General features: G+C 46.2%; 1 protein-coding gene across 6 annotated transcripts in view; it reads left to right on the forward strand.

The window, feature by feature from the left end:
* RBPJ (recombination signal binding protein for immunoglobulin kappa J region) overlaps positions 1-17,203 on the forward strand; it is a 222,708-nt gene that overhangs the window by 105,163 nt on the left and 100,342 nt on the right. For 2 of the 6 annotated variants that reach the window (XM_055326382.1, XM_055326386.1), the window contains exons 1-2: positions 14,385-14,423; positions 15,947-16,100. The exons of 2 other annotated variants lie outside the window; for them this stretch is intronic. Coding sequence is in view for 1 of the 4 variants with exons in the window: in XM_055326381.1 (XP_055182356.1) it covers positions 14,404-14,423 (20 nt within the window). In the remaining 3 variants the exon portion in view is untranslated. Of the gene's footprint in view, positions 1-14,347; positions 14,424-15,946; positions 16,101-17,203 lie in introns of those variants that run through there. 2 more of the 6 variants (XM_055326383.1, XM_055326381.1) reach the window with 2 other exon arrangements.

Raw genomic sequence — 17,203 nt, forward strand, 5'->3', positions numbered from 1 at the left:
CTCATTCTATGCCATTGATTTGCATACCTACTTTTTTCCAGTACCACATAGTTTTGATTACCATAGTTTTGTAGTAGTTTTGAAAAGAGGAAGTGTAAATCTTCCAACTTTGTCTTTCTTCAAGATTGTTTTAATTATTCTGGTTCCCTTGAATTTCCATATGAATTTCAGGAACAGTTTGTCATTTCTGCAACATGGACAGCTGGGATTTTGATAGTTACTATGTTGACTCTACAGATCGATCTAGGAGTATTACCATCTTAATAATCTTTCTTTCAATCCATGAACATGAGATGCCTTTCCAGTTATTTAGATCTTTTAAAATTTCTTTCAACAATGTTTTGTAGCTTTCAGAGTATAAGAACTGAACCTTTTTTTAATCAAATTTATTCCTAAGTATTTTATTCTTTTTGATGCTATGGTAAATGGAATTGTTTTCTTTATTTTTGGCTTGTCCATTGCAACTATATAGAAATATAATGGATTTTTGTATATTGACCTTGTATCCTGCAACCTTGCTAAACTTGTGTGTTTAGAATACACTTTTTTTTTTACGATTTTATTTATTTATTTATCCATGAGAGACACAGAGAGAGAGTCAGAGACATAGGTAGACGGAGAAGCTGACTCCATGCAGGCAGCCCAATGCAGGACTTGAATCTGGGACTCTGGGATCACATCCTGAGCTGAAGGTAGACATTCAACCACTGAGCCACCCAGGTGTCACTTTAACACTTTTTTAGTGGAGTCCTTAGAATGTTCTATAAGATTAGGTATTGTGCAAATAGGAATAGTTTTACTCTTTTCTTTCTTTTGGATTTTATTTATTTATTTGAGGGAGAGACTGAGAGCATGAGTGAAGGGAGGGGAGAAGGAGAGGGAGAGAGACAAGCAGACTCCCTGCTGAGTCGAATGTGGGGCTTGATCCCAGAACCCTGAGATTATGATCTGAGCCAAAGTCAGATGCCTACTGGATTGAGCCATGCTGGCACCCAATTTTGCTCCTTTCCAATCTGGATGCCTTTTATTTAATTTTCTTGCCAAATTATCTGATTAGAACTTCCAGTACAATGTTGAATAAAAGTGGTGAGAATGGAAATCTTTGCCTTCTTCCTGATGTTAGTGGAAAAACATCAGTCTTTTACCTTTAAATATGATATTGTTCTGAATTTTTCATAGATGCCCTGTCTCATGTTGAACAAATTTCCTTCTATTCCTCGTTTGTTTGGTGTTCATTAGTACAGATCTTCCTTGATTTAGGATGGGGTTACATTCAGATAAATCCAACATAAGTTGAAAATATCATAACCTGAAAATGCATGTAATACACCTAACCCAGTAAACATTACAGCTCAGCCTAGCCTACTACCTTAAACATGCTCAATATGTTTACATTAGCCTATAGCTGGGCAAAATCATCTAACACAAAGTCTACTTTATAATAGTGTATTGAATAGCTCATGTAATTTATTGAATACTATAAGAAAAGTGAAAAACAGAATGATTGTATGGGAATAGAGTGGTTGTATCAGTTGTTTACCCCTGTGATGGCGTGGCTGATTGTGAGCTGCATCTTGCTCCCACTGCCCAGCATCATGAGAGAGTATCATACCACCTATTGCTATCCTGGGAAAAGATCAAAATTGAAATTTGAAGTATGGGTTATACTGAATGCATATTATTTTCACAGCATCATAAAGTCAATAACTTGTAAGTCGAACCATTGTAAGGTAAGGGCCATCTGTATTTTGTTGAGGATTTTGTGTCTATATTTATCAGTTTGCAGTGTTCCTCTCTTGTGGTATCTTTGGTGAATTATTTTTAAAAATAATAATCATACCAAAAAATCTCCAAGGGAGTTAGGTCTTCTCCCTCCCTTGGCTACCCACCCTTTAGCCATTCACTAGTTCATAAAAACAGCTATTCAAAAATAAATCTTTTTGAATTCATTACCATTTATATTCTTAGAAATAAGTTATTAAAATTATAATGAGTTACTGAGTATTTGACATAAGATATTCTCTATTAGGTTGTAATAATAAAATCATTTAAATTTCCATAGTAAAAAAAAAAACAAAAAACAATTCACTGACAATCAGAAACTCCATCTCTAGAGGTATAATTTGTGTAAGTCATGCTCTCTGAACCTCACCTGTAAAAACAGGAATAAAGGGGGGACCTGGATGGCTCAGTGAGTTGAGCATCCAACTCTTGATTTCAGCTCAGGTCACGATCTCGGGGGGGGGGGGGGGGGGGGGTTGAGACATCAAGCCCCCTGTTGGGCTCTGCCCTGGGCATGGAGCCTACTTGGAATTTTCTCTCTCCCTCTGTCACTCCCAACCCTCTCTTTCTCTCTCTCTTTTCCTCCCTCTTAAAACAAACAAACAAACAAACAAACAAACAAACAATCACACAAGGAATAAAATCCCCTCCCTGCTACTTTGTCCTGAGGACTGATTGAGATATTTGTGAGAAGGCTTGGGATAGTGTAGATTCAATTATATTTACTGTGGACTCACAAACTGTATATCATAGTATCCCTTTAAATAGAAAGCTGCTTGCCTGCATGTTAGATTGGCACACAACTTTTCAAAAACCCTCTATGGCATAAAACTAAATACTTCTGTATGTAATATATTTTTCAGAAGTTATCTTTCAGTTCTTAAGTCCTTTTTTTGCCTAGATTCTTTGATTTGTTGCCTATTTCGGAAACTTGGAAAGTACCATGCAAATACAGATATAGCTTTGCTAAGTTAAAAATAAAATAGTGTTTGCTGGTGAAGGAAAATATGATGCTATGTAGGTAAAACTGTGTGATGAAAATCAGATTCGCATTTCATAAGAACATTTCTGGAGGACCTTAGACTTGAAAAGAAAGAGCCAAATGCTTCTCCCAGATGATAGTTTATAACTCGCACTGAAGTCAAGAGTAATTCTGAGGGTAGACTTTAAGCCAAGTGTTTGGAAAGCTGGGAGAAAAAAAAAAAAAAAGAAGAAGCATGCATAAATTTCCAAATCTTTCCAAAGTACTTAGATGGGAGGCAATTTGTAGTTAAGATCTTGAGAAATGTTTTTTCCACTAGTGGGATATTCATAATACCTTACTATATTTTAGCCTCCACAGGATGCTAATCATGAACCATTTAAGTAGCAAAAACTATATAGACAACAGTACTATTTATAATATCTAACATGGAGTATTTTTTAAAATTTCTACTTAGTTTTTAAATTTAATTTTATTTATTTATTCATGAGAGACATAGAGAGACAGAGAGAGGCAGAGACACAGGCAGAGGGAGAAGCAGGCTCCATGCGGGGAGCCCGATGTGGGACTCGATCTCGGCTCTCTAGGAACACACCCCGGGCCAAAGGTAGCACTAAACTGCTGAGCCACCCGGGCTGCCCTCTATTTAGTTTTTTAAAAACACATGTTGACGTTTGTTTATTTACGCATTTATTATAAGGAAAAATAACTTTATTTTTACATTTTATTTAAACTCAACTTGCCAACATAGAGTATAACACCCAGTGCTCATCTCATCAAGTGCCCTCCTTAATACCCATCACCCAGTTACCCCATCGCCCCCACCTCCCCTTCCACAACCCTTTGTTTCCCAGAGTTAGGAGTTTCTCATGGTTTGTCTTCCTCTCTAATTTTTCCCTATTTATATATTTTTAAAGTAAACTCTATACCCAACATGGGGCTCAATCTCATGACCCCAAGATGAAGAGTTGTACACTCTACCGACGGAGCCAGCCAGGTGCCCCTAACATGAAGTCTTTAAAGATGCCTTTAGATAGTTCTTCTAAATGCCTTTTACAAATTAAATACAACACTGTAAGATTGAGGTGAAACTTTTCAAACATACCTCTTGCATAAAACTAAGCCCATACTCAATATTTATTACTAGCCTAATAATTTGAAATTATCTTAGATAACCTTTTTCCTGCAGTAATTTCACAAGATGTCTTTTTAAAATTCCTACATGTTGACATAAATAAAAGTTTTTAAATTAGTTAAAATTAAAATATGTACATCCTGATATAATGGCAATTATTAAAAGTGACAACGTACAACTTTGATTACGAAGTTCCAGGGGATTCGTGGTTAATCAACTGTTTTTGACACAGTTAGGTATTTCACAAGACAGGAATTGCTATCTCTCACTATTTGTCACTGCTTGAATAGACTGGTTCCGAAGTTGATCTTAGTCTATTTTGGACAAGGGTGCTAGCCACAAAGGTCATAATCTATCAGTTGATGCTTATCATTACACTATCTATGACACAAAGTAACACAGATGCAAACAGTATAACCTTTCTGGTAGGCTTTCTCTGAAAAACTGATAAAGGCCATCTGTGCCCAAGGTTAATAGTAACACAGGCCAGGGGAGAAAATGTGGGGATCTTTTTCTATCCTCTTGATTTCCTATATCACCATAGCTAGATTTTTACGAAAAAAAATGTACCCCCCCAAAAAAAAATACAATGAATTTACTGAGAGACAATTCTTTCCATTTAATCATCTACATAATTTTCTAGTTTCATCTTTGCAACAGATCTTTAAAGGAGGTAGTATTAGTCCCTCTAATAGAAAAAAAAAACAAATAAAACAAAACCTAGCTGAGCATCAGTATGAGTGACAGAATTGTTTTTTAAGATTTTATTTATTTATTAATGAGAGACACACACACAGAGAGAGAGAGAGAGAGAGAGAGAGAGAGAGAGAGAGGCAGAGACACAGGCAGAGGGAGAAGCAGGCTCCATGCAGGGAGCCCTACATGGGACTCAATCCCAGGTCTCCAGGATCAGGCCCTGGGCTGAAGGCAGCATTAAACTGCTGAGCCACCCGGGCTGCCCCCTCTAAAGAGGTTAACGTTTACAGAATACCTACTGCATATACTGTTATTTTGTGTAATGTCTGAACTAATTCTTAATTTGTGCCTGAGAAATAGGTTTTACATTCCCCACTAGCAGGTGAGGGAAAATGAGCTTGCCCACAGTTGGCCTTCTGACTCGTAGTGGAGGGAGGGTGCAGTGGTAGAGCTAGTCCAGTGCTCTTTCCTTCACATCCCAGCTGTTTTTAAACTATGGGTGTTCAACACTGGCTCAGCACAGAACCCAAACCCACTGCAATATCTGATACACGACAAAGGGGAGAGTTTAGGAAATCAAAATTTATATATATATTCCCTTGTAAACAAATAACTGGCATGTTGTGATGCATGTGGCATTGTCTTTTTTTTTTTTTTTTGCATAGTGCTGTCATTTTTTGTAAAACTGGCTTTATCTTGTTTTTACCATGAAAAGAACAAGGCATATCAATCACACATGGAAACATTTTCTTCCAATTACATTAGCTATGAAAACTTTTGACAAATTATTAGATTTGTACACACCAAATGTGCATTTGATTCCATTCACGTTCCACATCAGTAGAGTGAGCGTCCCGTTCTTTTTCTTACTTCACCTTCTTGAACTGCTGCACATGTTAGCAAGTTATGTGAAGCTTTGGGGCTGCAAAGAAAAAAAAAGAGGGAGAAAAAAAATCAAATTTCCAGGGCTAAATAATCCTGTGCAAATCAAACACAATGGGAAAGAAAAGAGTGAATATTTATTTTTGTTACTCAAGTTCTCCTGAAGCCCACTCCATGAGTCATTTTCAGCATTCTCTATTTCTTTTAATCCTTCTTTTCCTTCTAGAATTACATAGCCTGATGGAATCCTTGACACTCTCTCAATCTCCTGTACATTTTGTTAACCTTGATGAACATGTAGTAGAAAACTATGGGGATGCTGTTAGTAAAGAAGTGGGGGGGTATAAAGAGGAATGAAAAGCACAAGTTAAGAAATTTCTCTAGAGTGGGGAGCCTGGGTGGCTCAGGTGGTTAAGCACCTACTTTCATATCAGGTCATGATTCCAGGGTCCTGGGATGGAGCTCCCAAAGTGGGACATCTGCTTCTCCCTCTCTTCCTCTGTCCCTACCCCCACTTGTGCTTTCTCTCAAATAAATAATTTTTTTTTTTAAGAAGGAAATTTCTCTGGAGTAAAGTTCTTAATTTTTTTTCTTATTTTTTACTTAAATTCAGTTTAGTTAACATATACTTTATTATTAGTTTCAGGGGTAGAATTTAGTGATTCGTCAGTCTTACATAATACCCAGGGTTCATTACATCATGTGTCCTCCTTAATGCCCATCACCCAGTTACCCCATCCCCATCCCCATCTCCCCTCCAGTGATCCTCAGTTTGTTTCCTAGTTATGAGTCTCTCTTATGGTTTGCCTCCCTCTCTGTTTTCATCTTATTTTATTTTTTAAGATTTATTTATTTATTCATGAGAGACACACAGAGAGAGGCAGAGACACAGGCAGAGGGAGAAGCAGGCTCCCCACAGAGAGCCCTATGCCGGACTCATTCCAGGGCCCCAGGATCACACTCTGAGTCAAAGGCAGATGCTCAACCACTGAGCCACCCAAGCATCTCTTATTTTATTTTTCCTTCCCTTCCCCTATGTTCATCTGTTTGGTTTCTTAAATTCCACATACAAATGGAATCCTATGGTATTTTCTTTCTCTGAAAAAGTTCCTAATTTCTAATATGAGTTGTCAGTAAAGCTTTCTTAGGCACACAGCTACCTCACAATCCAATCACACCAAATGCTGCTTTACAGCCTGAGAGGCTCTCATTGGCCATCTACAGCAAGTTTCCCAACCTTTTCTGACATGAGCACCTCTTAAAATGGAATAACAATAATAGCGATAGTGCCATTGCTGAGTGGGATAGGATAAAGAAGTGAATTCACACCAATCTGGATAAAATGGCCAGTACATTCAGCAATTTAAACACTGATTTTGTAAGTGTTAAAGATATTTCACATGCTTTGCAAGAATTTTCATTAGGTGAATGCAACTTATGGATTTATTGAATAAAAATAACAATGATAAAAAAAATAATGATCAAAACTAACACTGCCACAGCAAATATGTGACAGGTATCATTCTATGTGATTTAGACATGACATCAGCAACACTTTGAAGCCTCATGACATAATGAACGTCTTCAATCCTCATGACATGTGAATTAGGTGCTATCATCTCCAATTCGTAGGAGCAAAAACTCAGGCATTAGCAATAGGCAGTCACTTGTCTAAGGGCTCAGAGGCAGAACCTATGCAACGTGGTGCTAGAGCCCACGTTCTTCATCATGAGGCTGCCTGGCAAAATGTTCAATGTTTTACTGTGTCTCATCAATACAAGATGGTGTCACTTAATCTTTGAATAAAAGCAATGTTGAGGGGCACCTGGGTGGCTCAGTGGTTGAACATCTGTCTTTGGATCAGGTCCTGATCCCAGAGTCCTGGGATCTAGTCCCACATCAGGCTCCCCTCAGGAGCCTATTTCTCCCTCTGCCTATGTCTCTGCCTCTCTGTCTGTGTCTCTCATGAATAAATAAATTTTTTTAAAAAAGTTATTTACAAAAGCAATGTTGAAATGTGTCATTGAGTTTTTTATTAATTTTTTTTTTTACAGATTTTATTTATTTGACAGAGAGAGGGAGAGAGCACAACCAGGGGGAGGTACAGTCAGAGGCAGAGGGAGAAGCAGACTCCCCGCTGAGCAGGGAGCCCAATGTGGGGCTGGATCGTAGTACTCTGGGATCATAACCTGAGCCAAAGGCAGACACTTAACTGACTGAGCCACCCAGGTGCCCTGTGCCACCGAGTCTAAAACCACCACAGCGAAGCATGCCCCCTTCATGAATGTGCTTATCTTATTGCCACTAACTGCTTCACATGCTCCTTGGATGTACACTCAAGGGCTCTGAACCTCATTCCCTTTAATATTTAAATGTTTTGTTTATTGTTTTTAAAAAGAAACTACAGGCCATTACTCCCTTTAATGTTAAACTCTTGAAGAAAGATTAGGTCTAACCCCTATGACAAAGATTCTCCAAGTTTGGCTCATGGACAATTTGCATCAGAATCCCTGACCAGCCTGCCAGGAATGCCTGTTCCCAAGCTTTGGCCCAGATTTTCCCCTCTAGAGTCTTAAGGAATGGGACCCAGGAGATGCTGACGCCAAGGTTTGAGGACCTTTCTCCAGACCCTTCTTGTGACTCTGCTTAGAATGCCTACCCGCTGCTTCTACATGCACCAAACCCCCACCTGGAGTTCCCCTGAGTACAAGATACTCTTTCACACCTCAGAGCCTGAACATGTTGTTTCCTGTGCTTCTCATGCTTCTTCCTCCTCTGACCGTCTTCTAACCTCCCCCTCTATTAAGAGTCAGTTCAATAATCATCTCTAAGGTTTCCTCGGGTCCATCAATCAAGAGTTAGGTACTTCTTCCACTAGACTCCATTGCCATTAAACTCCCACATCTATCCTAGAATTACACTGCGCTCTGTTAGCCAGGGAGTCTCCTGAAGTCTCTTCATTATCTACCTTTTTAAACCACCAAAGATCATGTCTGACGTGAAGTGGTAGGGACTCTAAACTTGCTGTGTGGATGGACTTGCTGGTGAGTTCAGTGTTGCCCAAAGACTGGAGTACTGACAGTTTTGCAGTTCATTCTACTGAGATGGTAGGTCAAGTACACAATGTCTGTTAGAAAATAATTTTCTAGGGCACCTTGGTGGCTTAGTTGGTGTAGCCTTAGGCTCGGGTCATGCTCCCAGGGTCCTGGGATTGAGCCCTGTTGTCAGGCTCCCTACTCAGCGGGGAGCCTGCTTCTCCCTCTCTTCCCTGCTCACTTTCTTGCTATCTGTCATTATTTTTTTCTCTCTCTCTCTCAAATAAAATCTTTTGATAAAAAAGAAAATAATTTTCTAGCAAATAGTACAACGGAAATAATTTTATATGGTAAATTTTTTTTCTGGCACATTTTTTCTTTTTTTATGTTTTGTATTTTGAATGGGCAATACTTGCATTAGATACAAAAATTCAAAGTATCCGAGACAGCTGACTGGGAGATAAGTCACCCCCTCACTACATCCTCCAACCACTGAGTCCTTTACAGTTTCTATTGTGTCCTTCCAAAGCCATTTTAGATACATATAGGCAAATAAGTATGTATTTATCTAATGCTACTTTGTATCTTGCTTTTTAAACTTTGTGATTTTTCCACATAAGTACATAAAAAAGCACCTCATTAATAGATGCATACTATTCAATTCTGTGAATCTATCATGATTTTTAAATTAAGTATTTAATTTTAATTCCAGTAGAGTTAATACAGTGTTATATTTGTTTCAGGTATGATTTTTAAAAAAATATTTTATTACTTTTTAAATTTATTTATTTATTTATTTATTTATTTATTTATTTATTTATTTATTTATGTATTTATGAGAGACACACAGAGAGAGGCAGAGCCATAGGCAGAGGGAGAAGCAGGCTCCTTACCAGAAGCCTGATAAGGGACTCGATCCCAGGACCCCAGGATCACAACCTGAGCCAAAGGCAGACACTCAACCACTCAGCCACTCAGGGACCCCATGAGTTTTTTTCTAAATAAGACACCTCTTGATTGACATTTACGTTGTTACCAGTATTCTCTACCATCAATGATGCTACAATATATAGGTAATTTCATACAGGTGTGAGTATATTTGTAGGATAGATTTCTAGAAATGGAATTGTAGGATTAACGGGTAGTGACGAGTTTTGCAAAACTGGTTTCATAAAGATTATACCCATTTTCACTCCCATTAGAATATATGTGAATACTTGTTTCTTGACATCTGGCCAATAGTATTTTCTTTCTTGAGGTTCTAAAATGAATAAAGGAAACCCTTCAAATAAGTGTAGTTTCATCTACTGGTCTAACCCAGGAGCAAGATTTTTTTTTTTTTTCCAGAAAGTCAACACAGATGATTGCTCTATAGGATCTCTTCTCCTCCCCGAGCAGGCTGGCACTTGGGCACTCATTGTTGGTCTAATACTAATACTTCTGAACCCTAGAAGGCTTTGTGTGTCTTCAGAATAATTTCTCCCTTGCTTTGGAAGACATCCTGTTCATTCTATACTTACTGAGCACCTATCATGTACCAGGCATTGTTCTAGTGGCTTAGTTTTGAACAATAAATAAAATAGACAAAAGTCCTGGTCATCATTAAGATTACATTATGGGGCAGCCCGGGTGGCTCAGTGGTTTAGCACCACCTTTAACTCAGGGCCTGATCCTGGAGACCCGGGATCGAGTTCCGCGTGGGGCTCCCTGCATGGAGCCTGCTTCTCCCTCTGCCTGTGTCTCTGCTCTTCTCTCTGTGTCTCTCATGAATAAACAAACAAAATTTAAAAAAAAGATTACATTATGATGGGAGGAGGCAGAGTAAACACAATACACAGGTATGATATGTGGTATATTAATTTATAAGTGCCTTGGGAAAAATAGAGGAGGGAATAGGGAGCATGAAGAGTCACTTTTGTGGAGGGTGGTTAGGAAAGGTCTCAGGTGAGTTTTTTTTTTTTTTTAAGATTTTATTTATTTATTCATGAGAGACACAGAGAAAGAGAGAGAGGCAGAGACACAGGCAGAGGGAGAAACAGGCTCCATGCAGGGAGCCTGATGTGGGACTCGATCCTGGGACTCCAGAATCATGCCCTGGGCCAAAGGCAGGCACCAAACTGCTGAGCCACCCAGGGATCCCTCAGGTGACATTTAAGCAAAAATCTGAAAGCAGTGAAAGAACGAGCAAGGTAAAAAGCAAGGAAAGAGCAAAAGAAGTTGGTAGTGTGTCTGGTTTGTCCTGGAACAGCAAGTTAGCCTGCTAGTTAGAGCTTAGAGAGCAAGAGGAAGAGGAAGAGGGGAGGTCAGGAGGTCAGGGAATTTGAGTAGCAGGTCAGATTGTGCAAGTCCTTATAGTGAAATGGGAAAACCATGGAGAGTTCTAGAGGGTTGTTCTGAGTGCTCCACTGAGAATAGACTTAAGGAGGGCAAGAATGGAAGAAGGGAAAACCAGTTAGGAGACTTTCTGAAAAGGAGGTGAGAAAGGAGGTGGGTCCCACCGGGTTGGTAGCCATGGAGGTGTGGAAATGTTGGGACGGTGGGTCTATTTTGAAGGAATGGCTGGCATGATTTGGTTAGACTGGATACTGGATGTGAGAGGAAAAGGAGGCAAGAATGACTCCAAGGTCCTTGGCTTAAAGAAGTAGAAGGATGGCGTTGTCTTTTACTGGAGTTGGAAAAGAAAGCGGGCAGAGCATGTTTTAGGGCGAAGATGAATTGTGATTTGGCTTGTGGTTACCAAGGCTTTCTGTGGCTGGGGTTCTCAGATGGCCTTGGTTCCAAACTAAGTTAATGGCCTAGACTAGAGCATCACTGAAATAAATGCCTTCTTGGGCTGAAGACTCTAAGGAATTTGCCCATGGGCACTGTCCTCCTTCTGGGCTACCCTGTTCCAAGTCAGACTTGCACAGGGAGCTATTATATTTAAATGCTCTTACATCTTCCTTTTTTCTGCGTGAAATAGTTAATCAAAGGGATAGGCAAATGCACACACAGACAGCATCACGCATAACGAAAAACCTTGCAAACAACTAAAACAAAAACAAAACAAAACTTGATTTCTTGTCGGATATGGAACAAGCGGAACATGAGATGAGCCTCCATCAGAGGATGATGAGGATTTTTCCTCCTCCAAAAATCAAGGCTCCATTCAATCCCACATTTGCGGGTCTGTGGGATCACCAAACCCCCAGCTCCCAGACATCCCCGGGCTGGGCTGGCAAAGAAAAATACACCGGGGCAATCTGAACCGTGCCTGATTGAAGGACGCAGCCAGCCAGCAATTAATTCACTGGACTAACATACTCAGAAGAGGGCACTCGGCTTCAAAGAGTCGTTGCTAAAACGTCTGATGAAATAGCCCCCGCGATGGAATGAATATTTCTGCAAAGGCGCAGAAGGGCGAGGTTGAAAGCAAAGCCGTAGTTTTAACGCTTACTAGTGGGAGGAAAGGAAAACAAAACACACAGACAGGAACAGAAACTCAGATGCAGCAATGAACTTCCAAAGGCTGAGAAGAGGTGAGGGGAGAAGAGACTGTGAACGGAGTCCCTGAGAGGCAGGTGGGCCCTGTGCCGGGCGACGAGGCAGAGCATCCACCTGCTGGCTTGCTTCATTCATTCATTTATCTATTTATTTATCTATTTATGTATGTATGTATGTATGTATCTATGTATGTATGTATGTATGTATTTCTTGCTTCATTCATTCATTTATCTATCTATCTATCTATCTATTTATCTATTTATTTATCTATTTATCTATTTATTTATTTCCCCGTATTCCACTCGCGATGCCAGCGGGTAGTTCAGAAAGAAAACAACCCACTGCTCCAAGAGAGTGGCTCAGGGAAATCCGAACTCGCTTCGAACCAGGCCGAGGGGTGGCCGGACTAGGTGACTCAGAGGCGTGACTCAAACCCGACACCGGGGGCCGCCAGCTCCGGGGAGGCCGGGGGCGCGGCGTCAAACACATTTTAGGAAAGTACCAGGCTCGAGGAAGGCGACAGGAAGCCTCCCCGGGGGACCGGCCTGCGGCTCCCCCTGCCCCCGGGTCTGACCTCTTAACCATCTGCGCCGAGCGCGGTTTCTAATCTCCTGGCTTCCCCTTCTTCCCTTGCAGGCCGCCCACCCCGCCACCCGTCCCTCTTCCACCCAGCGTCACGCGGCGTGTGTGTGCTAGACGTCGTGCCCCCCGCAGCGGCCCTGCGCCCGCCCGCTCCCCGCCTCCGCGGCCGCCGCTCCCCCCGCCCCGCCCGCCGCCCGGGCACGCGCGGCACGGACAGCGCCGGCAGCCGCGCTAGACAAACACCTGTCCCGCCCGGGCTCCGCGAGATTTGGGGGCGAAAGCCTAGGCGGCAGTGGGCGCGCTCTCGCGAGGTTTAGGAAATTTCCCACGGCCCGTGTTGTGTCTGAGTTGAGTAGTGGAAGGCGGTGGGAAGGAGGTGTAGCGTGAGACTGGGTTGCCCGCATTGCGCACATGCGCAGTGCCGCGCGCGTGTGCCGCGCCAATCCTGCAGCGCCTTGGGCAGGCCTCCGGCAGCGGATTCCAGTTCTCCGGGTTTTGGGGCTCCCTGCGGGAGGGGCCGGTGCTCGAGCTGGGAAATCTCTAGGAATTGAAAGGGCAAGGCCGGCGGGGGTGGCGGGGGTGGCGGGGGTGGCGGAGGGGATGTGGCAGGTAGGAGGGGGCGGCCAGGGCTCGGGCCCTTCTTTCTATTAAATGCCCACACGGCAAACCCGCCGTTGCTCCGGGGTTTCCGGGCGTAGGCCGGCTGGAGTGCGGCCCGGGCGGCGATCAGCCTCCTCGACGGTGCCAGGCCCCCGGGGCACCTGGGCCGGGTCTGTCCCCGTCGCACCCGGGCTCACAGGCGGCCGCGCACGGCGAGGAGGCTCGGCCAGCGGGCAGCTCCCCGCCCCGGGGGCTCCTCGGGCTTGAGTGCAGCCTGGGGTTTGCGGGGCTCGGTCCCGGCGCAGCCTCCACCTCGGGGCGCTCCGGCCTGCGCCTGCGAGGTGCACATCAGGGGCGGGGGGTGCCCTTGCCAGAGGCCTCGGCCTGACCTCATTCCACGCCCGGGGAGGAGAGAAGGCGGAGTCCCCGGCAGCTGAGCTCCCGACGTTTCCCATCCGCGGGGCTCCGGGGGGTCGGCCCACGCGGCCCTCTCGTGCACGGGCGCGGGCGGGGGCGCGGGCGGGGGCGCGGGCGGGGGGGCGCAGGCCGCGCGGGGCGCGTCCCCCCCCGCCCCCCCCCCCCCCCCCCCCCCCGGCTCCGAGCGCCTCCGCGCGCCTCCGCGGCTCCGGCCTCTAACGCGGACATTAGCATAAGGGCGGCGTCCAATGAACGTGTGAATGAATGAAAAGGGCTGGGAACCGGAGTGAGCGGGAAGCCACTTGGAAAACACCCATTTGAGGAGGTGTCTCCTCCAGGCCTGTGAGACGCGGCCGGTTTTCCCAGGACCCCTCCTCCCTCCCCCTCGGCCCCGCCTCCTGACCCCTCCAGTCCCCGTCCCCGTCCCCGCCGTAATCCCCTCCGGTTTTCCTCAGTCTCCGCGGCCGTCCCTCAGGGCGCGTCCCAAAACCCGGATAACCGGAGCCTCCGCTCCCCATGGACCACACTGCGGGCTCGCCCGCGGAGGCGCCGCCTGCGCATGCTCCGTCGCTCGGGTAGGTTTCCAGGGCAGGCAGCGAGCAGGATCCCCTACTCCGCGGGCGGCGCGAGGCGTCCGACTCTCGGCGGCGGCGGCGGCGGCGGCGGCGGCGGCGGCGAGGGGAAGAGCCGCGCGGGGGCTGGGTGGCCTCGAGGCGTGAGGAGAAAGGGAAGGGGCGGGGGAGAGGGACCGGGGAAGGCGTCAGGGGGAATCTCGCGAGGGTTGGAGTTTTGGCGAGAGTTTGTGGAAGATGGCGCCTGTTGTGACAGGGTAAGTCTGGGGGAACCGGAGCGCTGGGAATCGGGGAAAGTTGCGGGCGTCTCGCAGCCCGCGGCGGGCGGCGCGTTCGGGGGCCGCGGCGCGCTCGGCGTCCGGGGCCGCGGGGGCGGCGGCGCGTGGCCGTGCGCTGCCCGCTCCGCTCCGCGCCGCCGTGGCCGTGGCCGGGGCTCGGGCTCGGGCGCGAGGGGCGGGCGGCGGCGGCGGGAGGCGGCGGCGGCTGCGGCGGCTGCGGCGGCGGGTGCGGGCGTGAGTGCGGCGGGGCCCGCGGGCGCCGTGCGGGGCGCGCGCCTCCCGCGCCTCCCGCGCCTCCCGCGCCTCCCGCGCCGCCGCCTCCCGCCGCCCCGGGCCCGGCCTCCCGGCCTCCCGGCCCCGCGCAGCTTTGTTCCTGCGGGCGCTCGTCGCCTCCTCGCCCGGCCGGGGCCCCGGAGCCCCCGGCGCTTTGTCTCGCCCGCTGCCCCCCGCGACTCTCTACCCCCGGCCCTTTGTCTCGCCGCCTCGGGCGCTTTGTCCGCCCCCCTCCCCTCCCCTCCCTCCCCTCCCTCCCCTCCCTCCCCGGTTGTCCTTCCTCCCGTGCCCCTTTGTTGTGCCCTGCCCAGCGCGCAGGCACGGCCCGGCCCCTGCGTGTGCTCGTGCCCCTTCCCGGGCTCCGCGCTCACCTCGCCGCCTGGCACCGAGCGGCCCGAGCCTTTGTCTCCCCCACGCAGGGCCGGGTCGGCGGGGCAGCCCGCCGCGCTCGCATCCCCGCCGACGTCTGCACCGCCCGCGGAGCGCGTCGGCTGAAGCGGCTCGGCCCCGGGGGCTCCGTCCGTCGGTCCGTCGGTCCGCCCGCCCCTGCGCGCTGCAGCCCCACGGCGGCGGCGGTGGCGGTGGCGGTGGCGGCGGCGGCGGTGCCTGGGGTCTCAGGACCCGCGGGGACACCCCGCCCCCTCGGCGCCCCGATCCCGGGGCCCCGTGTACCCCGCACTCGCGCGCGCACGGGCACCCCTGCCTCCCGGGATCGATCGCAGCGTCTCCAGTTTGCTTCGTGGCCTCTCGGGCCCGCGGGTGTTTTGCTTGGAAACAGCAGTAGCCCCGGAGGAGGACCTGGCCCCTCGGTCACTGCCGCCGCAGCAGCCCCCGGGCCGCCCCCCCCCCCCGCCGTCGCAGCCTGGCGCTGGCGGACCCGGGGTGTCGCAGGCCGCTCGGGGGACGCCGACCCGAGGGCTCGGTGCCCAGCTGCTGCGCCGGGACGGTCCGCGCTCCACCTGGGGCGTCTCTTTGCTACGTGAACTAGTTGTCGAGTGAATTTTGAGGTTGAAGACTTGTGCGTATTCCGGGGGCGAATTTCAGCCCCTTCTAGACCATAGGTCTGGAGTTACTTATTTCTTTTCTTTTTTCTTTTTTTTTTTTTTTTTTCTTCCCAGTAACTCCTATAGGGTAAAAGGGAAGGCATCCTGATTGGGAGTTTTGATATGAATGTTTTACTTTTCGCTTAATCCTCAGATAGTTTGTAATTATGTGCTTTCGCCCTGTAGATTTGTGACAACCCTTCTGTCCCATCTTTGGAGTTGAAATGAGGAACACGCTTAAGAGTGCGGTTTCTGGTTGATGAATACTGCTCCTAGAATCTTTGTGGAATGCATTAATCAAATGCAATTAAAAGACATTTAAGTAATAGTCTTAAGTAAGGTAAAGTCACTTCTAATGTTAAAGGAGCTTTAAATTGTTCAGAGTGCTTATTGTCATGGTAATGTGAAAACTGGGAGCTGGGGAAGGGGGGGGTGGGCGGAGAGTGGTGTGGAGTGTTTAAGCGGCCTGAATATTCCGGTGCTGCGGATAAGAACTATTCCATGTTCCAGGTTTACTAGATTAAATGTATTTTTTTTTTTTTTTTAGATTGAATGTGTCGTTTGGAAGTTGTTTTCTTCCCCCTTATTAGTTGACCACTAACTGTAGAAGTTGTGTTGCCCAGAGAATCCTTTGGAGTGTCATTTCTTTATAAACTAAAGTTCCACCTAAAGTGGTACTAGTGGAGGATATACAAAATTTAATGTGAGGAACGTTGTCAAAGCATTTTTTTTTTTTGAAGCCTGTGATGGGGCTTCGTAGTTTGAATTTTAATTAATGGAAAATCATGTTTCATAATTGACAAGTGAGGGTTTTGTGAAAAATGGCAGTCTGGGTTCCGTGAGTGGATTTTACCAGTAACCGTCTGTCTCCGTACTTGTTCTTCATGCATAATCATTCCTTTGAAGGTGAAATCTTGAGTATGCTTTTTCTGACTCTCAACAAAGTGTAAATACGGGGTAATAATGGTAGGTATTTTGTTCTGACTTGTACATGTAGGAATGATCACACAAACATCATAAAAGCAACTTTTACAAACTGAGTTGTGTTTTTTATTTCTAATTTGAATAAGACCTGTATTTCGTGATTGTATAAAACATCGCCTTCACTAAGTTCTATCAAACAGCAGCAATCTTACAAATGTGTGGGATGAGTTGAGCTTGGGACACTTTCATTCTGATTATCGACTACTAAAGCTTTAAATTTATTATCCATGCATATTGCAGCTGGGTCTGCAAGTGTGTTTTCAGGGAAAAAAAAAAAAACCAGCTCACTTGTAGGATCTTCAGATCTAGTCTAATATATGCTTTGTAAGATTTTAAGCAATTAGGTTTATTAAAAAGTTACCTATTGTCCAATAACAGCTTTCTATCCATGTCTTTTTAAAAAGATAAGATAAAAAAATGGTTTGGGGGGGAAGCGAAGCCACTCTTGCCAGCTGTACC

This window comes from Nyctereutes procyonoides, unplaced genomic scaffold, assembly GCF_905146905.1.
Source record: "Nyctereutes procyonoides isolate TBG_1078 unplaced genomic scaffold, NYPRO_anot_genome, whole genome shotgun sequence".
In the NCBI taxonomy this organism is placed as follows: Eukaryota; Metazoa; Chordata; class Mammalia; order Carnivora; family Canidae; genus Nyctereutes; species Nyctereutes procyonoides.